Source organism: Cynocephalus volans, chromosome 8 (assembly GCF_027409185.1).
Source record: "Cynocephalus volans isolate mCynVol1 chromosome 8, mCynVol1.pri, whole genome shotgun sequence".
NCBI classification, from domain to species: domain Eukaryota; kingdom Metazoa; phylum Chordata; class Mammalia; order Dermoptera; family Cynocephalidae; genus Cynocephalus; species Cynocephalus volans.
Genome location: NC_084467.1, coordinates 50,774,971 through 50,800,476, shown reverse-complemented (window position 1 = coordinate 50,800,476; position 25,506 = coordinate 50,774,971). Strand labels below are relative to the sequence as shown.

Genomic DNA, 25,506 nt, shown 5'->3' with positions numbered 1-25,506 from the left:
ATTTGCTAGCTGGATTGTACAAGTAGCTTCTTTTCAAGAAGGGCTCATGAGTTTGCATCTGGGCTCTCCATCTGGGTTTAATACTGTTTCTCTGCTCAGTGTTTTGTAGATATTGCTATTCTGTATTCTGGCACTGAAGTCACGGGGAGCCTGGCTTTCTTCTCCTTGTGGTGGCTCACCTTTTCTACCTGAATCACTGAGGAGCTGTTTTTCCTTTACTCTCGAAGTTCAACGGCTTAACTAGGATAAGGGTTGGTGGTAATTCACTGATTTGTTTGTACAAACCTGCAATTTCCTTTTAGACTTCACTTTGCTATCTTACCACTTAGTCTATTTTACTGGTGTGTTCTTATAAAATTGTTCCACAGCATGAAGCACAGTTAGTTTCTAAGCCTGGAGATCGTCTTTTACATGCTCTTATCAATTCCCATTTTTCACGTGTAATATGTGGCACAGATGTCATGCTTTTATTCTTTTTATCTAGCTGATGGTTTGTCGGCAGTCCAGATATCCTACTTGTTCCAGTGTAGCATGGATGACTTCTTGGACACCCTTTCTACTGTACCCCAGATTGAGTGTGGTTTCCCTTCCAAGTTACGGTTGTGACTATTTTCTCCCACACCACTCTATAGCTTTGTGAATAATGGGGGAAGGAGGGAGGCCAGTTGAGGCAATATGCAATCTCTGTACAACACCTGGGCTACGTTGTCACTTCTGAGATTTAAGTACCTTATACCAGGGTGGTGGGAGGTTCAACCACAGGAATTCCTCTGAGCATCAGACTGCTACCCTAATTCCACTACAGCCTACATTTCTATCAGAGTCAGGCCCTTAGTTTCTTCTAAGCAGTCATTTCTACTCCTGTCCAGTCAGACGAAAGAAAACATAAGGAAATCAAAAAACAATTTTCCTTCTGACCGGGTGGACTGCGGCGAGAGTTCTCATGAGTTCTGCTGATTCTCCTGCATGGCCTGGAACAGGGGAAGAGCAGGTTGGAGCTTGCTGTGCAGGACCGCTGACAATGTCATACAACTGCTTCTTTCCTCAATTACCAGTTTGTGAATTTAACTCATTAGCTTCATACCTTTTTTCTTATTTATCTGGCCTTGGTGAATTTCCTTATAGGTTATTTTTCTTTTTTGGTACATTTGGTTAGGTATCAAAAAGGAATTCCTCCCAAATTTTAAAATCATTCTCAAGGGAGGTAAGATAAAAAGTAAACATCTTTCAAAGACAAATTTCCTTATAGAATTGGCGTGTGTGTCACATATCCCTGTGCAGATACTATGTCAATCAAGTTAATACATTACTTTTTGTTCTCGTTCTATGCAGTAATCATTTACTTCATTTGTGCAGAGATTTAATGGTTGACTCTATTTTAATATTAGAATTAAAAATGTCAAAACTTGGGATTTCTTACTTTTCAACTAAAACCAGAAGTTCAAATACTCTTCATTATGTGTTGCAAACACTTAAAACTTTTAATACAGAATTTTGTGTTCTTTATTGAATAAGAATTTCTTGGAAAACTTCACAGAGATCCTACTTGAAACTAGAAATACCTGAATAGCTCAATCTTCTATTCTTCACGAGGTATTCTGGATGGTAAAAATGATCCTATTTAAAAGCACCTATATCTGAGGTGCTTTGCATGAGTGTGGGTGTGTGTGTGTGTTACACTGTGTGGACAGGAAAGATACAAAGAACAGGCAGAATTTCCCCTATACTTGAGATATTTGTTTCATTCAAATATAGAGGGCTGACTTTTAGAGATGAAGTTAGAAGACCTGGATCATTCTGATGTTGCTACCCTAGTAGATGAGTCACCATGACCAAGTCACTTTCTTTTTCCTTATTTGCAAACCCTTCAGGGTTAGAAATATTATCCAGCACTAGCACTTTAGATATCTACTTCACCTAGCAAGGATAATACTACCACAACATCTGTTCCTTGTCCTCACACTTTTCAGCGAGTCAACTACTTATTTAGCCCATTATTTGAACAAAATAATATTTGTACACTTTTTTCAAGACTTCTTACATAACTTCCACATTCGTATTTTCATTGTAACAACAATAATAACATATGCAAACATATACATGGCACTATGTGCCAGGCCCTGCTCTAAGTGCTTTACATTTTAGCTCGTTTAATCCTCACAAATGACTCTGGAGATATATACTATCATCACTCCATTTCTCTCTCTCTTTTTTTTTTAATATATTGAATCATAATTGATCATATTTTGGGGGTTCAACATTGACATATGTTGATCAAATCAATATTATTAGCATATATATTACAAATTGTACTTATTCTTTATGCCCCTTATCCAATCTCTCCCCATCTCCCTCTCTCCCCCCTCCATCTCTGATAACCCTAAATTTCTTTTTTCCTTCTGAAAGAGTAATGGTTACTCTGTTGATTTGTTGTCTAGATCTGTCTAGTGCTGAGAGAGGGGTGTCACCGCTCCATTTCTCAAACGAGAACACTGAAGTATAGAGAAATTAAGTAATTTGCCTGAGAGCCCACAACCAGCTAGTAACAACCAGGTTCTGAACACAGGTAGCCTGTTTTGACAGTACATCCTCTTAACCATATGTTCTCTCATGCCAAGTTTATTTCACTAACATGTACTGCATATGAACACAAGAATTATATATATACATGGTAGCAAAACAAACATGGCATGACAGACTACATATAAAGTTCACAGAAAGATTCATATTATCTTTTAATTCTATTTCTCCACAAACTTTCTGAATACATACATATGCATATATACATATATATGAGAGAAAGAGAGACAAAGAGCATGCGCTTGCATTTGCTGGGGGTCAGGCACTTCTAAGTGCTTCCATAAATTACCTTATTTAATATTCATAAACATCCTATGAAATACATAGATACTTTAATTTTCCCATTTTACATAAAAGGAAACAGAATCCTCATCTAAATAGGTGAAATTCTACAATTAGTAAAATGATTTTCCTCAAAAAATAGTTAGGCCAGCAATTTTCAACTCTCAGAGAAAAATAATGATGAAATTCATGCTTGAATATTCAAGCCTATAACAAATCCTTTAATGCTTCCTCCATGAAATGAACCCACCTCCAAAACACTTTGTCTGTTAATTAATTACAACAAAAAACCTTTGTAAACTTAAAGAGAAAATTTTCTCTGATCAGTTTCATTTCCACACCTGCAGATCTAGTTCCTGGCATCTCTGCCTCAGCTCTTCTTTTTCTGCAAGTGCTTCCTGAAGTTCTTCCAACACCTTCTTAAGCTGAAATATAAAATGTCCCAATCTTGGTAAGTCATGTTTTGATACAAACAGAAAAATACATTCTTCTCACAACACACATATACACTGATACTAGTAATAGCTTTTAAAATTTACCTGTAACAAATGAGTCAATTTACTGCCTTTGTGTGAATATTTACACTGCCTCATTAACATATAAGGCTATATAGTCCCACAGAAATAAAATTTTATGTAAATCCTTGTGAAATATTTTTTAAAATATTATGGGAGGCCTTGTTAAGTTTCATCACAGAAAAAACTTACAAAGAACACAGCATGCATACTATTAAACAAAATTTTTATTTCAAAAATTTCATTTGAAATATTTCTTGAGATGACAAATAATATTCAGAAAAAACAGATGTCTCAAAATTTAACAGAAAAAGTTCCTCATGCATTTGCCTCTCCTCTTACCCTTTCCCCTACAACCTAGATTGGAGTACACATGGGAAAAAAGTGTCTTTCCCCCCATGTAAAACAGTCCTGTAACAGAACCAGGGAAAGGAGTCTCGAGTACAGCATCTTTGAGCTGTTTCTTCAACAACAGACGAGAGGACAGCAACAGTGACAAATATTATATTACCTTATTAGATCAATTAAAACTTGGCAGAGTTTTTTTTAACTGTCTACTATTTAATTGTTTAGCCATAGAGCATGCGGCAAATATGTATTGCAAGTGTCAAGAGAAATGTTCAGTGCTGCCACTCAACTCTTCAACCATGATCACAAAAAACTCTGGAGATCAACAGTACTTGCATTCATGAAGAAATGCACAATAACATTCAATTGGGATCTTATAGTAGAATACACTAAATTTCATGGAAGAAAACATTTTTGTATATGCTCTCCTATGTAAGCCTTATAATAGTAACTGGCAAAGGAACTATTATCACTGTTTTCAACATTTTCTTCACATACTCAAGTACTCACTTGTTGCTCTAATTCTCCAACAGCATCATTTGAAGGAGAGCTCACTATTTCTTTACTCATCAACTAGGACATCAAAATAGTAAAATTAATTACAATAATGTGACGTTTATGAAGTAAAATATATTTACTTGAAAGGATATATAATAATTTATATTTAGCGTTTTCTTGACTTAATTTGATGATCCTTAGAACACTATTCAAATAAAAATTTTATTACAGGTGTAATCTAAATAACGCGATGCTCAAGCATATTAGGAAATTATAAATAAACTGTGCTTGCAGTATGTAGACAAATTCAAAATACTTGTGTACCAGAAAATTACAATCCAGGTTCTTAAACATGTATTACTGAAGAAAACTAAACACATTTAATAATTCTTTAAAAAGTAATTCTTATATAGCATAAATTAACAATTTAAGTACAGCTTTTAAATGAGTGATATGGCAAAATCCCTAATTTGAGAAGTCATTTTAAAAGTATGAGTTATAATTATAGGAAAAAAACCCATAAATAAATTTTGCATATGAAAGGCAGATTATAGTGATGCTTTGAATCTAAACCAACAATGCAAACTCAGAGTATACAAACTGCTGAAGTCCTGCATGATATCTCCCTCTGAATCATGTCCTTTCCAAACTGTTTTTCTTCACTAAACCCTTACTCTACTGTCTCTCAGGTGTCCTCTGCACATCACTTCATCTCAGTCTTTTAGCCTGATTTTAAGAATTAACACTGTACCACATGAATTCTGAATTCTTCTGGCTCAACTTATTAAGTAGACTACCTTAAATTCAGGTTACCTGGCTACAATACCTAAAGTACCACCATATTTGCTCACAGACCTAAAATTCTGAAAATGCATATGTTATATATAAACTAAAAATCTCAGGAAGGATTGCTCTAATTGGCAGAAAAAATTAGAAGAAATAAAAATTCCCATCTGGTCAGAGGTTGTTTATCTTGGTTTCTTGCTGAGTTGATATTGTTTAAAGAAACATGCCAATATTAATTTATCAACTGACTTTTAAAATGTAGAAATACTAAAATTGAGCTTGAAGATCTTTAAGTAAACACACTGCAAAGAGCAAGTTTATACAAAGAAAAAAGACACCATAAAATTTATATAAAATGTTTTATACAGTATGGTTTAGAATTTTCAGACTTGTGTGAACAGGATATAACTTACCTCTTGAATAGCAGTCATGACCACATGCTGAACAGACTCTTCCAGTGTCATTATATTTTGGATATGTTCTATGATTTAAAAAAAAAAAAAAAAAATCAAATTGGAAAAAAATCTACTATTTACCCATAGTACCCTAGCCGTCCAATTAATAGAATATAAATTCATTTACCACAAATAATCTTTTATGCAAATACATTATTTTTCCATTACCATGTACATTGAAAACAAATAAGCAGAATAAAAAAATATTCATATAAATATTTTTAAATGCTTTCTTTTTTCCTAATGAAGAAACCCTCTAATTTTCTTTTAAGAAAGAGAAAAGGAAGAAATTTTAACTATCTTAAAACTTTTACAACAATAATTATCTAATCTTAAACCCAGAAAGTTTCATTTTATCATCTACTTAGTTCATTCCCAGAAGGCTTTCAAAGGGGATTATCCAGCCTCCTGTAAACACCTGCTCAGCATTCACTAAGCTTCACCGCAAAGAGATCTTTATCTCACCACAGACACTCATGCAATTAAGTCAAGGTGATTCTGTCCTGACAGAACACGAGGAACCATGAAAAGTTTTTCATATACGAGTATTTACAGATTTAAATCTACTCCAACTGTATGTTCTCTAGCTAAAACAATTTTCTAAAAATTTTAAGAACTTAATATTTTCTAATCTTTTTATTGTTTTAATGATTCTTCTGGGAAACTTCTACAAATTCTCTAGATCTTTTTATTTGTAAAGCCAAGAACTAGACAAAATTTTGGTATGCAACTGATCACAAGTTCCGTTGGTGAGGAAAGAATTAACTAGAGAATGCACAGGCAATGGAATGACTTTCTTTACGTGGATTTTCTGGATAATAAATTGTTTTAAGTCTGCTGAAACCTTCATAAAAATAATCCCCTTACCCCCAAGACAGAGTATTGTTAACCAAACTAATTCACTCTTTCAAGATTGAGATTTTTGCAGTACCTTGGAATTATTTTGAAAACCGATTCTCCCTGTAAAGTGCAAAACTTGAAAGCTATTTTATATCCTGAATGTGTTTTGTTTTTAAATTTTAATTAAATTACTAATAGTTTTTTCATTTATTTGCTCATACCTAAAAACTGAGAACCCAGACACGTACTTACAAAAATCCAAATAGATAATCCTGATTTTTTAAATAATGAAAATGAAACTATTTTTTTTTTTTTTTTTTTGTCGTTTTTTCGTGACCGGCACTCAGCCAGTGAGTACACCGGTCAGTCCTATATAGGATCCGAACCCGCGGCGGGAGCGTCGCCGCGCTGCCAGCGCAGCACTCTACCAAGTGCGCCACGGGCTCGGCCCAAAATGAAACTATTTCTTTATATGTACTACTTGCTAAACTTTTATTTATATATTTAGGAATTGAATTTTCTTTTAAAAATATGAGAAAAATTGCTTAGTAATGCTTAGAACTAAATTATGAAAATATTACATATAATATCAAAATTTGTAGGATGTGACAAAATCATCACATTAAGGAAAAATTATAGCTATAGCTTAAAATATCGATTATAGCTTAGAATAGGAACAGCTGATTAATTCACAAGAAAACAGAAAGAACAAGATAAAAGAACAGAAATTAAATAGTAAAAACAAAATAGAATCTAAGCCAAAAGTTGTTTCTTTGTAAATTGGTAAACTGATAAGATTAACTTAGAAAAAATAGTTATAAATAAACAGTAAATGGAATAGAAAGAAAGCATTAATCAAAAAAAAAAAAAAAAAATTAAAAGGATCACAATTATAACAGAAAATTACGAGATTTATAATGAATTGATATTTGTCAACTTATGATTAAATATTTAGGAAACTTTCCATGAGCAAATGTTCCCCATTTTTATGAAAAACCCAACACATAAGCTTTTGACATTATCTATAAGTGAGAAATAAAAGTCTATAGAGAAGTACTGACTTGCCCTAGAAAAAAATAGCTAGTTAATGATAAAGATGGACTAATATCAAAGTTTTGTGATGCCCAATCCCTGTCTTTGCTTTATTGATAAACTACAATTGACTTCATGTATTTTATTTTCCTCTTTCCTGAGTTTGTTCTTATTCAATTTATCCTGTCTTGTATCCTTTCTTCATTAGTTAGATGTTAAATGTATTTTCTAAGGTACTAGCTCAAAGTATTTGCAAACTTCAGCTAGCAACATTCTTTTATAAAGGTGATATACTAAGACCAAGTTTGGACAAATCTTGCAAAAAATATTAGCATCAAAACTCAATGCCCAGACTAATATAAGCCCCCAGGGAAGGAGATCTGGGTCTGTTCAGTTCATCATTTCACTCATTACGTGCAACCAAAAATGACCTTTTTCTCTCAGCAGGATATGAACCACTATGTTTGGATATACCAATATAATGTACCAATTCCATTTATATCATCAGACTGCTTATCTGGAGGATACACTGGACAGGCATTCTTCTGAGATGAGCAGAATATTATGTGAAGAAGCCTGGATTATAATTTAGTAGCTGAGTATTTATTTATAAAAAACAATCAACCTAAAGGTTTATTTTACACATGAAATAGATAATATATCAGATGAGTAAATACAATTTTTATTAAACATCCACTAAATCCTAGTACTAGATATTTTAAATTAAACTAACTAGACTAAAATACACTTAATTTAGCCACTGACTATGAATCTCAGAATCCAGGTATAAACAGGATACTCAAGATGTGTAGCTTTTTAAGGGCAGAGCTGGACTAGAATTCAGAACTTCTGGTTTACATTTCAGGGTGCTTTCTATCAAGCTGTAACAGTACATCTTAATGCTATCTTGTACAGCAATGTAGGTCTAGGTGTTTCAAGAAAGTGGAAATTCTCAAATGATTGAAATTCACTTACCTTGCTTCTTTTCACAGTTGACCGCACAACCTAAAATAAGCTGGAGCAACCTCCCAAGCTCCACAGAATCCGAACATTCAGTTATTTGGTTTAAATCAGGGATAAGTGCTTCAGAAATCTGCTGCCCTAAAAACTGTAGCATCAAAATAATAAGTTAGACCACTCATTTATGCAGGCGACAAATAATTTACTACATTTAATTATTACAAGGAAAATAAATTATAAATAGGTTCATGAAATGACTCAGATAAGTTAACAAATGACAAATGAAAACTATTGATTGATAAAACCATTTAGCAATATTCAAGCAAGCTCCTCAAAGTTTGAGTAACCAACCAAAAGCAAGTATTATCGCTTTTGGTTTTACACCAAATATTCTTATGTAAAATGTGAAATCTCACAGTCTGTCTTTGCTATTGCTTACATTAGAAATAAATGTGAAAATAATGCAAGTTACTTCAACTAATTATAAAGTTTACCTTATAGCTTTGCATAAAATCAAATTATATTAAAGATGAAGGTAATTCTATTTGAGAAAACAATTTAAAGAGTATCTATACATAAGCAATGTTATTTTACAAATCAGTATATCCAAACTTAAGCCTGTTTATTTTCACAAAATATGAGTGTTCCAAAAAATGGCAATAAATTAGTAATATATTCCAATTAAGAATTACATTCCAGTAAAACACTATAAAGAAAAAGCCAAGTCATTTTCAGTGTCAATATAATTATCATAGCATTTTGCATTTAAACAAAGTTATATTTTTCATACCTCATGGTAATAACTCACAATTCTCTGAAGGACCTTCTTTAAATTACTAGCCTAATGTGAAAAAAAGAATGACAAATAAATTCTTACTTCATATTAACAATGAAAGGAAATTTATGCCAAGATGAAAGGTAATAAAAACTTTCCCTGGATAAAAATGATAGCAAAAACATTACAGTTCTAGAAATACAGGCACATGATATCTTTTAAACATCAGAGATTGAATCAGTGTTTGATTAAGCAGGGCAAGTCTATTTAAAGTGAGCCACAATGAATTCAAGTGCCCACTTTACAGATTTTGTATGAGCATGTCCACCTCCAGCCATGAGCAAGTTAACAGGGTTTAGACTTGCACTCCTGCCACAAATAACTAGAAAACAGGATGAAATGCAAGAAACAACTGTTTTCAAGCTTTAGACAACAGGCAATATAGAACTCTGCTTTCTGAAAAAAAGAAAAACAAAAAAGATGAGCCCTATACTACTCCAAGATTTCTGTCTTAGGGCAATTTCAGACCATGCGTAGGGAGATGAAAGCCAACTGGCAAACTGAACAATTCCCAAAAGTTACACAGGGCCAGAAAGTTCTGAAATTCCCACTAGCCAGAAGAGACTACTGTATGCACAAAGCATTCACTGAAGACCCCAAAAAGGTCACAACTTAGCAGTGGATTTAACCGAGCCTTAAGAGGAAAGAGTAACTTCAGATCTGTACCCCCCACCAATCCCAGAAACAGGACTTGAAAGGATGAAACTGATTCACAAGTATTGTAACTGTTTGTGGAACAAAGTTCAACACTCTTTCAAGGAATACAAAACATTCAGCACTGAATACAATGTCTAACATGCCATAAAAAAATTACTACACAAGTGAAGCAGCAGGAAAACGTGGACCCAAATGAGGAGATAACTCAGTCAAAAGAAATGGGCCCAGAAATGACAGATGAAAGAATTGGAAGGCAAGGTTAAAACCGCTAATTAAAAAACATTCGAGAATTAAAACAAGCAAACAAAAAACCCACATTAAAATAAGGAAAGAAATAGAAGTTTTTTTTTTTTAAAAAGAACCAAATAAAGAGATTGTTAAACCTGATGAAGTATGACCCAAATATTAGGTGTCTACATAAAACATTTTCAATATAAAGACACAGACAGAATTAAAGAATGGAAAAAATATACTAATGGAAAAAAATAATTGTAACACCAAAGTGGCTACATTAATATCAGACAAATTAGACATCAAGTCAAGGAATGTTATCAGAGATAAAGAAAGGCATTTCATAATGATAAGTGGATTCATTCATCAAGAAGACATAAAAAAGTATAATGTTTAATACACCTAATAAGAGAAATTCAAAATACACGAAGTAAAAATTAATAGAATTTAAAGGGAAATAGGCAAAACCACCATCATCATTAGAGATTTAAGGACTCCTCCCTCTGTAACTGAGAGAATAATTAGACAGAAAATCAATAAAGATATAAAAGATGTAAGCAACACTGTCAACAAATTTAAAATAATCCATACTTATTCAACAGCTGCAGAATACATCTTGTTTTCAAGTCTACATGGAACATTCACCAACAAAGACCTTACGTTAGGTCATAAAATAAGTCTCAGTAAATGTAAAAGAATTTCTCAACAGAGTATGTTCTCAGACCAAAATGGAACTAGATTAAAAATCAATAAATAAAACGTACCTGGAAAATCCTCAAATACTTAGAATTTGAATTATGTACTTCTAATTTACACATAGGTCAAAGAATAAACCACAAGGAAAACTAACAAATATTTTAAATGGAATGAAAATAAGAGCACAGTATGTCAAAATGTGTGGGATGTGGTTAAGGCAGTGCTTATTATTAGGGGAAGAAAAGGCCTTAAATCGATTATTTAAGCTTCTACTATAAGAAGTAAGAGCAGATGTAAGTAGAAGAAAGGAAATAATAAAGATCAGAGACAAAAATCAATGAAATAGGAAACAAAAGCTAGTTCTTTGAAAAAATATGTAAAATTGAAAAACATCTAGCTAGACTTATCAAGGAAAAAAATACGAAAGACACAAATTACGAATGTAAGGAAAGAAAGAGAAAATGAGGAAACATCACTAAAGATCATACAGTCATTAGCATATTATTAACCTAATAATACAATTAAGAACAATGTATACCAATACATTGGACAACCTATATGAAACAAACGTCCTATAAGACACAACAAACTTAAAAATAGAAAATCAGTTTGGCATTTTGTTATAAGATTAAACATTTACTTAAACAACTCAGCAATTCCACTCAGGAGTTTACCCAAGAGAAATTAATTATGTCTATGCAAAGACTCATACATGAATGTTCACTGTTGTTGTATTCATAACAGCCCAAAACAGAAACAATTCAAACATTCATCAACAGGTGAATAGCTAAACAAATTGTGGTATTTCAATGTAATAAAACACTGCTCAGAAAAAAGAAAACTAAAAATACTGCTCAGAAAAAAAAAAAAAAATACAGGCAATATGGGTGAGTTCAGACGCACGGTACTGAGTGAAATAAACTAGACACAGAGTACATACTGTATGGTTCCATTTACATGGAGTTTAAGAAATAGAATCTATAGTGACACAAAACAGATCTGTGGTTGCCTAGGGCCAGGCTGAAAGTAGGGATTAACTGGAAAGGGGCATAAGCACATATTTCAGATTCATAGACATGTTTTATATCTAATTGTGACAGTAGTTACACGACAAACATACACGTGTGTCAAAACTCAAACTGGACACAATAAAATGAACCCATAAGTTAACTTAAAAAAAAAAGATGTAGTTGAGTTTGGTGCTAATTTTAGGACTACCTTTTGGATCATGTGCTTATCCCATTCATTCTGCATACCTTTATTCTCCAGTTGTCCCCAACATCCTCTTTAATTCGGCTTAACCAAGATTCGTTGAACCAAGCCATATCACTAAAACAAAAATACAAATGCTAAACATTAAAATGTTTTTATTACATGAAAAATACCAAAGTGAATCAACAGAGAAAGTTACTTTATATCCTAAAGCCTACCCTTAAGAAGAATAGTAAATACAATTTAAATGAACCCACTGAATTTTTTGTAATTCCTAACGTTTCATTTGGAATTTCTCATATTAAATTATTTGAGTCACTAACACCTTCAATTTAACAAACATTTACTAAATATTTAAAACTAGGCACCCCGCTAGCAGGAAGATGTAAAAATCCCAATCCTGTAAAGGTTGAAAAAAAAAAAAAGAAAGAAAAAAAGAAAACCAACATTATAATGCTATGTACCAAGCACTGTGCTTGATGTTTTTCCATGTTACTTCATTTAAATATTATAGTAACTTAGCAAAGAATCTATTATTATAATGTATGATTTAAGTCTTACTATCCAGGACCCAGACTTCTGAAAAGCTCCAAAACTGGAAGGGAGTTAAAAACAAAAAATAAATTAACAGTGTCCTTGAATGGTAAGGAGGCTAACACACCATGAACATGTAAAAACAGGCAAGTAAAGCTCCCACAAAAGAGATTTAGGCCCAATTTTAGGTCAATGGTCATTTGTTTAATGAAGGGAGCTTTCTGACTGTATGGCTATTTTATTTTTCTTGCAGAAAAGCCATTACTAAACAATAAAAGACAAAAGAGAGAACAAAAATAGAAAAAACAGAGTGAGGATCAGCATTAACAGCAGAATGCAACATACTGTAGAAAAATGAGTTGGTGATAAAGGATACAGCTTAGCTAAAATTTACCTGACCCTACTTGTAGCGGATAGAATTAGTCCCCCCAAAACTCACTGAATTGTGTCCCCCAAGTTTTATGTATTAGAAACTTAGCTCCCATTGTGACTGTTAAGAGGGTGAGAAATCCTATTATGGTAATTGAAAGGTGGAGCCTTGAAGAGGTAATTAGTTTGTAGGACCCATGCAGTAGTGAATGGATTAATAACGGTGGTCAGGAGTGTGGTTCTGAGGGCTTTAAAAGAAGAGAGGAGAGTGTCTCTCTCTCTCTCTCTCTCTCTGCTCAACCATTTTTGCAATGTGATATCCTACTGTCACTGAAGTCACCACGAAGACCCTCACCAGATGTGTTCTGTGGACTTTGGACTTCCTAGCCCTGAAAAATGTAAGCAATAAATTTCATCTTCTTTATAAATCACCCAGTTTTGTGTATTTTGTTACAAGCAACAGAAACGACTAATACACTACTCTAAACATCAGGTATAGTGTTAGAGTATAGGAGGTCAAAGAGCCATATGCATCACATCATGGTAAAAACAGGTCTCTTCCATTATATTGTGGCATAAAGCTACTAGCACACCAAAACATAGAAATGACATCTTTGGATGGCACTGTTGAAGTGAGTGAATGCATACCACCCTTACTTACATCCATACCAACTGCAGTGTAGCTACATCTACACCAATACCCACAAAACATTGCAATGAGAAAGCAAGGAGCGCATTCTAAGAACAAAAAACAATGATGACTTTCCCAAATCATAAAGAAAGGACCATGTTCAGAAATCTTGGCTCTGACCAATTAATCATTTTATAACCAATCAGGATATAAATAAATAAAACATTTAAGAAATATTTTTTAAAAGGCAGGGGCGTAAGGCATATTTTAGAATGACTGCCTTCTCCCCCCACCAAAAAAAGTTAGCATGTTAAGTTTGTCTTTTAAAGTGTTAATCTTGAGTTAACCATAAAACCCGTTGATTCAAATTAGACCATTTTGTAAATTCCAAGTAACTAGGATTTTGATATCATTTTAAGTTATTTTTCTAAGAATGGAATAGGATTTTTGCTAATCCATCTACAGGGTTTTCAATGTTATTCACAGCAAATCTTTTCAAAATGATGATAATAATGAAATAAACAATCTCTGACTATAAAACAAAGCAGAGATGGGATTCTGGTCACAAAGTAAGCAAATACAAAATCATTATGATTACTAATAAATGATGAGTGCAGAATTGGCCCTATCTGCCTATTAAGGGTACAGCTCATATTGTATACAATTGCCCTAATCCTTGTACAATGTTTGGCAAATATTAGCAAATAATGGATATAAGAACTTTTAATATTATAGAATTATATAAAAGGGGTCTAGCCCAAACAGAATCACTTTATGAGTTAAGGTTCCCTAGCATCTATAACTTCAAATTTCACTCATTCATCATTTCATTATTGGTGGACTCATAAATTACTACTATTAATTTAGAATGAGATCTTAAAATTTAATATTTTTTCAAATCTAGTATTTTATGCTTCAATAATCTCTAAAATAATCTCCATGCATTGATACCTTAAAATGACAATAGTACAACCAAAGGAAACATTATATGCAATTATACATTTATTTAAACTGTTTCTTTTATAGTTATAATCTTGTGAAAATGCCCAGAACACGTGTAAAATAAATCTCTTGAGTAAACAAGAATCCTGATCATTCATTTAATTCAGGTGTATCTTTATGAACAAGCAAGGAACAAAGAAGTCGTAAACTTTTTTGTTCCCTAAGTTGCAAGAATGCCTTGGTAGTACCATATGCCTGCATTATGTCATTGACTTGGATAAAGTTTCAATAACCCTTGGAATACAAGTCTAGGCTTTCTTCTTTGGTATTGGGTTTACAATTCTTTTCAGGCAGAGTTTGACCACTACTCACATCTGATGAAGAACTTGTGCCATGGCAACTCCATTAGTCAGCTGTTTGACATCTTGACAAGGTGAGGAAGTATTGAATGTCTGCAGCTAAAACGACATAAAGCAAATGTCCTTACTGCTTCTTTATACCTACAGGGTAGCATTACTAAATAAATAAATGGAAAACAGCTAAAAATTGTCCTGTTTTAAATGCAGACCCTGCCAAACAAATGAAACTATACTAATAAGTTTCTATGGCTGTGTAATATTTTTATTAAAATAAACATAATGTTTCGTGAAATTATGCCTAAGACAGAAAAACACATGGATGCCATGTATGAAGTAATTCAGAATTTCCAAATAATACAAGCCAGGTGTATAATTCTAGTCTTGCGCTTTGTCTTTTTTTAGAAAAACATCAGGAAAAAACTTTAAGATAACCCAATATTTGCAAATTAAAATTTAATCATATCATTTGATAAGAAAACAAAGGCTAGAAATGTCAATTCTAAAACTACTTACAGTTTATCCATAAGCTCTAAAATAAGAAAGACTTCTGTCTACTACCCAGCAATTGGCCTTAGGGCATGAAGAGTCAAGGAAGGGCCCACCCACCATGTCAAGTTGTTTCTATCTAGTTTGGCTTTAGATATTACTAAGTTTTCAAATCCCTATTTATTAAATATTCATGTACACATTAAAAACAGAAGTGGAATAGTGACACCATTTTCAAATAAGCAAAGACAAGACAAAAATTTTTAGAAAGCAAATTACAACAGAAGTAAAATGGATCATATACTTTCTAGAAATCTAATCTCAACCTATAGGATTTTAAATTAAAAATTCTATGATTCTCCATACATATTCATCTCCTTCACTTTTCACTTATAATTTATAAGTTTACCACTTAACTACCTTAACACAATAAAATTCTCTCCCACCATAATTAAATTTTAGTGGTTCTGGGTATTTTGAAATTCTACAAATCTGTCTCCATTATCCTAATACAACATGGAAGACTGACATAGGTGAACATAATCCAGCCCCAGTTACTTTCAAAAAGTACACAGAGATACTTTACTGAGCTCCTACTTTATGTGGGACACTGTGATATAGGATGAGGTTACAAAGGAAAATCTCCAGGTTTCTACCCTCAAAGAAGCTTCAGTCAGGAGTTAAGGAGAAGAGAAAAAAACAAATAACTTCTAGACAATATGGTAAGTCCCATGATTGAAGTATGCACAGAATGTTCTGAAAAAAATAGAAGCGTCAGTTAATATAATTAGTGATGATTCCTAAAATGGAAGGTCTTGAGAGATGAGTCAAATATTTTGTAAGTAAAGAAAGGTCCAGGGGAAGGAAGCTTTAGGAAACAGGAATATAAAAGTACAGATACATGAGAAGATAAGGAGAGATGATATTTTTAGGGAACATGCAGTTCAGTATCACTGGATTTGCAGCGTAAAGGATGGGGAAGGAGTGACAACCAAAGGTGTTACAGAGACAGACAGCAGTCAGGACACTGGCAGGCCATGACATCAAGCGTGGATTTATTTTATCCTTAATGGCATCACCTATATAATGGGAAACAGCTTCTGCCTCACAAGACGGTTGGGAGAATTAAATGAAACAGCAAAGAAAACATACTTATTAGATCAGTGCCTAGCAATGTGGTATGAGCTCAATGGCTGGCACATTGGCTATGAGCCAGGGTTTCTCAAAGTGTGAGGTCCAGGAACAATACGTATGAAAATCTCCAGACATATTAAATTTTAAAAATCCCCAAGTGATTCTCATGCACGTTAATTTTTGAGAACCATTGCTCTGGGTGATGAGGAATCACTAAAGAGTAATAAGGAAGTGGGAGACATCTTTAGTATATTTTGGAAAGCAGCAATAGTGACAGAGTAGCTTTATGCTTGAGTCAAAGAGACAAATTAAAATGTTCCTGCAATGTGCCTATTGATAAAATGGACAGCTTAGGGGTAATTAGCATAATGCTGACTGAGAGGACAAATTCATGGAATATATAAAGTATAAATAAGAAAGATTTTACAAGTAGGTGGATGTACAGGGAAAGGAAACCCCAGTACTCAGAGCATCTTTAAAAGGAAAATAAACTATGGGTCCCACTTTTCAATCCTTTAAAAAGTTACATCATTAACTTCTTACAAAATGGATATAATTAGGATAAAAAAAGGAGAATTTCAGAGCACAGAATATTAGGCAACATAGTAAAGAGATATGTACAAGGAGTATATATGCTACAAGTTGCTAACTTGCCCACTATGCTCAAATTAAGATCAATTTTTCCTCCTTACCAGCCAGACATTGAAGTGCCTTTTGGAAATCCTTAAAATAGCTACAAAATAAATTAGATAACAGAGAATGTAATTTCATTTGGCTAAACTGAAAGGCTTTATAATCAAGAACAGTGAATAAATTAAAAAACTCAGTGGGGGAGAAAGGTCAAAGCAAAGGGACAAAAGAAAATGATTCTTTCAAATTATTCTTCATAGAGGTGAAGAGGCAAAGTCTTTTTAGTGAGTAACCCAGGGCAGACAGGGCTTTCAAAGGTGTCTATCAGTAGACAAAATGTTCTAGCAAATAACCGTCTTAACTTCTATATTTCTAAATAAAGCAAATAATCAGATATGTGGAAATGTTCTTCCTAAACTGCTTCAACATGAATGTATTAGAAATCAAGGAAGAAAAGGGGTTTTCACAACTGATAGCAACAAAAACTCAATCTTGGATGAATTCTATCTTCACAGTCTCCCCCTTTAGCTCCTCATTTCAGAAAGATGACCATAGTTTTGCATTTTTAGATCTTTATGAAAACAATTCAGCCTTTGATAATTTTCTTAATTTGGGTATATATTTGTTATTACTCTTTCCTTCACCCGTCTATCAAAGTCAAAGAATATAAGAACCAAGAGAACCATTATAAAATATTTGGTCAACCCTCTAATTTTATTGGTGAAAGTAAAGCTCAAAGATATTAAACAAATTTCCAGTGTCCAGAGTCAAGAGGCAGAATTAAATTTACATTCATAGAAATACTTCTTTAAACTCTCTTGCACTCCCTCCGTTAAGCAAATAATGCCCACATCCATCCTTTAGCCCTGGATTTTCTGCTAAGTAGCAGTATAACATTTCTGAGAACTAGTCACTTTAAGAAGATAAGTTCCAAATAAGATACAACTTTTTAAAAACTGCACAAAAAAGGCACTCCTTCACCTAATTTTTCTTGATGACTTCTCTAATTTTAATAACACTACTTAGCATGGTAGGAAGCACATTAAGGGGCCAGAGATATCATGACAAAAAGTATATCTTCCACTACCTCCCTTCAATCTATAGCCAAAAGAGACCATTTACATTATGGCTAGTGGCTCTTCCCTATGTCTGAAAAACTCATTTCGCCTTATTTTTATCAATCCTCTATGATATAGTTAAAGTTTCCTTACCAGGCATCTACAAAAATCTACAACTATATCATACTTAATGACGAAATACTAGTTCGTGAGAACAGGACCAAGACAATATTTACTGTCACCAGTTTTATTCAATGTTGTATTGGAGATACTAGTCAATGTTCTTCCTCCTAGAGATAGGGCAGAAAACAGGTCAGGCAAGGGCTCTCTGATTCCAGGGAGAAAAGTGGATGACTTCAAAAAGTGTTAAGTGTTATAGATAAGAAAGAGGTTAACAGGTTACAATGAGACAGGGGTGGGAAACAGGTAGGACACTACTTTAAAAAGTCTCTGAAAGGCACCATCAGACCCAAGACCAGGATAGTGAGAAGCAGCCAGCCACTGAGAGACCTAGAATTCTCTAGGAAGAGGAAAGAGAAGTTAAAAATTCCAGATGTATTTAAAAAAAAAAAAAAGCTTAGCTTCTTCAAGAAATAAAAAGTCAATGCAGCATGGTGGGCATGGAGGAGTGTAGCATGAGGTGAGTTTGGAGAAAGTTTGGGGGGGTGAGGTAAGATCAACATTGCAGTGGCTGCAAAGGCAAAAAAAGACACCCAGAAAAGCCAAGAGACAAGCACCCAGGAACCAAGACAGAAGGTAATTTCACCAAGAAACCATCAAGTAAGAAGAGGATATTATAACACATTGAATTTGGCAAACTGGTAACAAAGTGAAAGCCTTAGAAAAAAGAAACAAGTGCAGTGGGCTGAGGTGTGAATGAGCGTTAAGGAAGTATAAAAGGTGAATAGAAAGAAAAAAACATGAAACAAGAAATTTGACTATTTGTTAAGGAAAAGGGAAATACAGTGTGTTTTTAACATGCAGTGGTGACTCTTTGTTCTTTCTTTTTAAAATGGGAAAGATTTGGGCAAGTTTATATTAAAAAGAAAGGAACCAATGGAGAGAAAGTTGTAAATACAGAAAGGGGATAAGTAATAGTCAAGTTCTAGAAGGGGTAGAAGGGATGGGGTCTAAAGCCAGAGCCAAAGATAAGGAGGTGGCCTGAAGGAAAGAAGAGGTCAGGGCTAAAATAGAGTACTGATAAAGGTTTGCTACAGGAATGGGAGAGGAACTGTCTACTTATTCCTAATTATAAAGCTGGGCAGTGCTGCAGGAAAAGGTGCCTTTGGTAGTACAGGCAACAGTTTGCACGGTCATTCAATTTTCTTCACAGTGCTCAGCTGTCTGAGAGAGGGCTGGAGAAAAACAACTAATTGCACTCTGTGACGTATGATTCCTTATCATTTAGTTTATAATATTTTGCAGCTTTTATGGAATTTTGCCTTCCATTGTAATTTTACACAGCTTTGCCTACATACACTTCACTGTCTTCCTCAGTGCCTAGCACAAAGTAGGAAGCCAATAAATACTGGTTAAATGAATGAATACTGTCACATAATATTTTAAAATATTGCAGTACAATTCAAGAAAATCCTGTGCTTCTCCACTATTTCACATCTAAGTCGATGACATCACAAAGACTACGTTTACCACTTCAGTCAGTTGATGTTTAGAGCAACAACGTAACAGATTAGGGAATACCCTTTAATTAGTCACTTGTTTTAACAAAACAGATCATTAAAGGTAATGTTGTCTTGTTTCATGACAGTCTTAAATATAGCATCTAAATCCCAATACCTATTTTAAATGAAAATACGATGAACATTTAGCTAATTGCTTCTAGCTCAGAAACCTTAGACATTTGCATTCCACTTAAAGCAAAATTTATTTACCTTCAAAGCGTAAAAGTTGTTTTAAATTGTGGTTATTCCCAATAGACTTTCCACACTTTCTCAAACCTTCAATTTCTCATTCTTTGGAATTACAAGCATTAGGCGATCACTAGAGCGTCTCATCAACTGATTACTGCCTCCTGATCCAGTCTGTTGACATTCCATTCTGCACACACTCCCCTACACACAAACGAACAGCTGGTTCGAGGATGAGCATCATCACAGCACCTTGTGGACCACGGAGCACCATCCTTGCCCAATACGGGTTAGGAACCACACCTGAAAGCCAGCTCTGATATCTCGGCAACTCCAAGAGGTGAGATCTCATTTTGCTGACTGGAATCCTGAAGAATCTGGGGACAGATCCTGCCTGTCCAAACCCAACACAAATTAACAGAAATCCTAAACATGGATAATGCATAAACGAAAATGCCAACCCCTTATTAAAGAAAATGCCGTCCATTTGAAGGGGAAGTGGAACCAACGAGAAAAAGAGAAAACGAGCCCCCACTCCCAACACATCTTTTTCTCCACACAGGAAATACGTGGAAACATCTCTTCTAAGCGGCTTCTACAAAATCGGATATCCTAGAGTCCTGCAGGAGCACTGATCCGGGAACTAACGCAGCCAGCCACCTCCTGGTCACCTGGGTCCAAGTACAGCAAGGTGGTTGGGGGTGGAGGATTAGGTTTCAGAGGGGATCTCCACTCCCAAGCGCCACAAAGGAACCCCTGGGAAGACTATTAAGCACACGAAGTCGATGGTCCAGAAAGTCCAGGGCTTGGGGAGCCGGGCAGAGGGAGAAAATGGGAAAAGAGGGAGGAAAGGAAATGGGCGGTTAAGAGTTCCTGCCACAGCTGGTAGGGACATCATCCAGGTCGGATCCTCCGGCTAAGACCAGAGCCTCCACCGTCCCTCGTCCCACCCCAGACACAAACACGCACACACACCCCTGCCCCGCGAGCCGCAGGTGGCACTCTCGTGGTCAAGGGCGACATGAGGCGCGGAGGACAGAGCGCGCCAGGACCGCTGCGCAGCTGGCCCCGGCTCCTCCTCGGGCTCACCTGGGGAGAACCAAGCCCCCCTCGGCCCCTGGCACTCACCCAGATCATGAGGCTGTCGCAGAGCGGCAGCTCGGACTGCGGCAGCGCCTGTGTCTCCTCCATGGCCGGGGCCGCCGTCGACTCCGACGCTGACACCGACACCCCCTCCTCCCGGCGCTCCTCCGGGAGCCGGCGTCGACGACCTGCCGGCCAGCCAGGAAGCTCGGTCGCCAGGCCCCGCGCCGACGCGGCTCACGCGCCAAACCTCGCGCTGCCGACGTCGCGGCGTAACCCCTTCCTCACTGCCCCCGCCTCTTTCCCGCTCTCGCCCCCGCCCCGACTGGGCCCCGTCCGCGCCTCTCGGCACCTGAACCCCGCCTCCTCCCGCCCCTCCCCTCCTCCCACCTCTCCTTCCCACGGCTGCACACCTCGCCCCGGCGCACTTGAGTGATCTGTGCGCGCACCAGTCACAAAGAAGCTAGGTCCCCGGGCGGGGCGGGGGCGGGAAGAGTGGGAAGAGGTTGAGCAGGAGGATTGCTGATTGGCCGCGCCCTCGTGGGCTCCGACCAATCAACGTGAGACAAGCCTGAGCCTCGGGAGGGAGCGAGGGGGGTGGGTGGGAAGAGGTTTATGACCTGGCAGGTGCAGTGAGGGTGGGGGCGGGAGGTGGCGAGCGAGGGAGGCGAGCGCGCGTGCGCCGCGGGGATTGGCGAGGCCGAAGCTTTGCCCAGTACGGAAGGGGCAGCCCGGCCCCCGCAGGGCTCGGGAATCTTCCCGCCTCCTTCCTCGCGCGAGCAGGCCTCCTGGCTACACCTGTGGAGACCCACGCTCTGCTTCTACGTGTCTTAAATAACAGATCGTACACATGAATTAAACCCCTCCTCGACGAAGGAAGAGCTGATTGTCTCCTACGCTCTCATTGGAAGGGGATGTTTTAATTTGCAGGCGTGGCAAAGAAATATGTTTTCCAAAGAGAAGAAAAGAATGCTACTTAAATCAAATTAGCTCTCACGGAATCACAGATCGTTGACAATTTTATTTTAAATGGGGGCAAAGGAGAAGACCATTTTCAGTAGCAAAATGAAAAATGAAATGATATCTTAGTTTTCGAAAAACATGGAAGATATCAATGTACCCATTTTCCTTTGGCGGTTGAAAACCTGTCTTTTCTAAGAATGTTGGCACCTTAAAATTGGAAGCTCTCCAAGGTCCTGATAGGTGGCTTAGGTTATTGGAAGGGGCTAGAATATTCTTAATCTTGCTGTTGTTTCCTATCACTTCACTCATTCACAAACTCAATCCATCCTCGGTGTAAAAAAGCAGCTGGCTTATTTATTATTGCTGCATTTTTATATTAAGACATTGAAAGTTCAAAATTGATGGATGACTGCAATTAAAAGCCCCCAAATGTAAATCAGTCTCACTCTAAAAATATAGCACATGCTTTTGCCTCCTTAACATTTTTCCAGAACTCTCTTAAGGCATGTGGAGTCATTTTATATTCTGGACACTAGGAACGTTGGTAATGTCACTTAATGAACTGAAGACTTGCTTTGAATCGACTTTATTTCCCACTGGCTATTGACCTCAGCTTTCTCCTATGGACCTCAACCTCCCCATTCCTAAAATCACTGTAATTAAAATGTAAACATACATTGTAGATGGAATGTAAATTGCAAATTGTAAACTTTTCAAATATGAGTGACTATAATCATATATACTTAGAAGCATATGAGAACATCTATCACTGAGAGCCACAGATGATTGAACTATTCAAAGAAAATATTTAGTGAGAGTAACTGGGGGACTTAGAGTTATCCTTCTGGGGTCTGTGCTAGTAGAGAGTAAATCCTCAGGGAAGGATGCCCAAATCTCTTCATGATACTAGATTCAACAGAAAAAATATGTGGAGGACAAGATCAGTGAATTCAGAAAAAAAGAAATGCAAATATTTCAAACAAATGTAAAATAATTAGAAAAACATGAAACTTTAATCACTGAAATAGAATAAAAAGATAATGCTGAGAAGAGTTAAAGTGTAATTTCATATGCAACTGGAATAAGGATTTTAGGAAAAGTTTGACAATATTTATCAAGAAACTTTAAAATAAAATACCCATAACTCTGAAGCCTATAATTTCACTTCTGGTCATAAATTCTACTGAAATCATCAGAAATGCAGTCAAAGGCTTTAAACTTTAACATGTATTGCAATTCCATAGGTATTGATCAGTACATGTCCAAAAAAGGTTAAATACATGGCAGATTCATAAGACAGCATATTCAGCAAGTAATAAAAATAATACTTTCAAGAATATTTGATAACTCAGGAAAGTTGTCACAATGTATAATAAATAAAAATTTAGATGTAAAAGTATCAGCCATAAGACCTCAACATTATAAATATTATTTATGTATTATAGTATGGTATGTAGACAGCAAGAAGACAAAGGAATATTCATCAAACTACAATGTTATGTTTAAATATGTATGACAAGTGATTGTTTTCTGTAATCTTTTATATTTTTAATCTTTCTGCAATAACTTGTATTACTTTACAATCAGAAATAAAAGACATTAGAATAAATGCCAAGTACAACATGGGCTCTAATTTCCAATTATTAAATTTGCATTTAATAATTTTTTAAAGTTGGCATCCATGTTTGGACAGTTGAGTGAAACTAACTTTTGTTTTTTTGTTTTTTTGGTTTTTTTAGAACTGATAAACAAATTTAATGAAGATACAGGTTACAAAATCAACATACAAAAGTCAGTAGTGTTTTTGTTTTTCTTTTAAAGATAAAAATAAAAAATGTAAACTTTATTTCTCAACATAAGCTCCATCAAGTTCAAGACACTTTTGTAAGCCATGATACCAGCATTTAGTCCATCTCTAAAGAACTGAGGGTCCTGGGAATTTAATCATGTCCATGCAGTCTTTTTTACACTATTAACTGAAGGAAAATGGGTGCCCTTGAAAAATTTTTCAAGATTAGGAAACAAAAAGAAGTTAGAAGGAGCCAAATCAAGACTGGAAAGTGGAGGTCTAATGATTTCCCATCAAAACTCTCACAAAATTGCCCTTGTTTGGAGAGAATTGAGCAGGAGCACTGTTGTAGTGGAGAAGGATTCTCTGTTTTTTTCTCTGTCATTTTTCTGCTAAAGCTTTGACTAACTTTCTGAAAACAATAAGCAGATGCTGTTGTACTTTGGACCTCTAGAAAGTCAAAAAGGAAAATGCCTTGAGCATTTCAAAAAACTTGCCATAATTTTTGCTTTTGACTGGTCTGCTTTTGCTTTGGCTGGACCACTTCTACCTCTTGGTAGCCATTGCTCTGACTGTGCTTTGTCTTCAAGACCATACTGGTGAAGCCATGTTTCATCTCCTGTTACAATTCTTTGAAGAAATGCTTCAGGATTTTGATCTCATTTGTTTAAAATTTCCATTGAAATCTCTGCTCTTTTCTGCAGCTTGAGTGAAATTAACTTTTAAACACTAGTTGCGGGATTGTAAATTGGCACACTCGTTCTGAAAAGATTTTTGACAGTATATATCAATAACCTTTAAAACATTCAAAGCCTTTAAGCCAACAGTTCCACTTTCAAAATCTATTCTAATAAAATAATCAAGTGCCAGCGAAGTTGTTGATTGCAGTGCTATTTATCAAAGCAAAAAAGAAAACAAAAGAAACAGCAATTACATGTCTGAAAGAGGAGTAAGTAAACACATTATGGTATACCCATATAATGAAATTCATTATAGCCATTAAAATATTTTGAAAGAAGTTTAATTACCCAGGAAAATGCTTACAAATTAATGGTAAGAGAAAAAAGTGATGATACAAATCTGTATGTACAGCATGGATCCCAACATAGGTAAATATATATTTGCATGTAAATATATATTTTTATGGCTTCCTATTTGTGTGTGTATGGGTGTGTGTATGTATACGATATGGAGAGAGAGAGAGAGAAAGAAAGAGCGAGAGACTAACGAAAATACATCAAAATGCTAATAGTGATGATGATAATGTCTAGGTGTTGGAATAATGGGTGAGTTTTATCTTCATTGTACCTGACAGTGATTTTGAAATTTTCTACAGTTATTTTGTTACCAAAAAAAAAAAAAGAACTAAAGGCTGAAAATGATTAAAATTGTGATTATGGTAAGATTTCAACTGTAGAAGAATGCTGTATATATAAACACACACACACATCTATGTATATATACAGGGAGAGATTGAGAAGAGTTGGTTAACATTAAGACAAACTACTGTTATAGAAATGTGACAATGCTTCTTATTGTCTGGGTGATCTTGGGCAAGTTTCATTAAGATTCAGTTTCAGTTTCAGTCTCTAATTTGAAATAATACTAGTATATTTTTGCGTATTTCTGTATTGGTCAAAAATTTTTTGATGGTAAGTGGGAGAAACCAAACTTGGGTAACACAATTTTTTTAAAAAAAGGATGTTGTTGGAATTACATAGGAAAGTTCACAG

General features: G+C 35.3%; 1 protein-coding gene across 1 annotated transcript in view; it reads right to left on the bottom strand.

Annotated features, from left to right (window-relative positions):
* Positions 1 to 21,129, bottom strand: part of HOOK1 (hook microtubule tethering protein 1) — a 52,202-nt gene extending 31,073 nt beyond the window's left edge. The window contains exons 1-8 of the mRNA XM_063106736.1: positions 21,067 to 21,129; positions 14,776 to 14,861; positions 11,972 to 12,044; positions 9,087 to 9,137; positions 8,312 to 8,444; positions 5,423 to 5,490; positions 4,236 to 4,298; positions 3,204 to 3,287 (exon numbers count right to left, since the gene is read on the bottom strand). Coding sequence (XP_062962806.1) covers positions 3,204 to 3,287; positions 4,236 to 4,298; positions 5,423 to 5,490; positions 8,312 to 8,444; positions 9,087 to 9,137; positions 11,972 to 12,044; positions 14,776 to 14,861; positions 21,067 to 21,129 — 621 coding nt within the window. The remainder of the gene's footprint in view (positions 1 to 3,203; positions 3,288 to 4,235; positions 4,299 to 5,422; positions 5,491 to 8,311; positions 8,445 to 9,086; positions 9,138 to 11,971; positions 12,045 to 14,775; positions 14,862 to 21,066) is intronic.
* Positions 21,130 to 25,506: the final 4,377 nt, after the last annotated feature.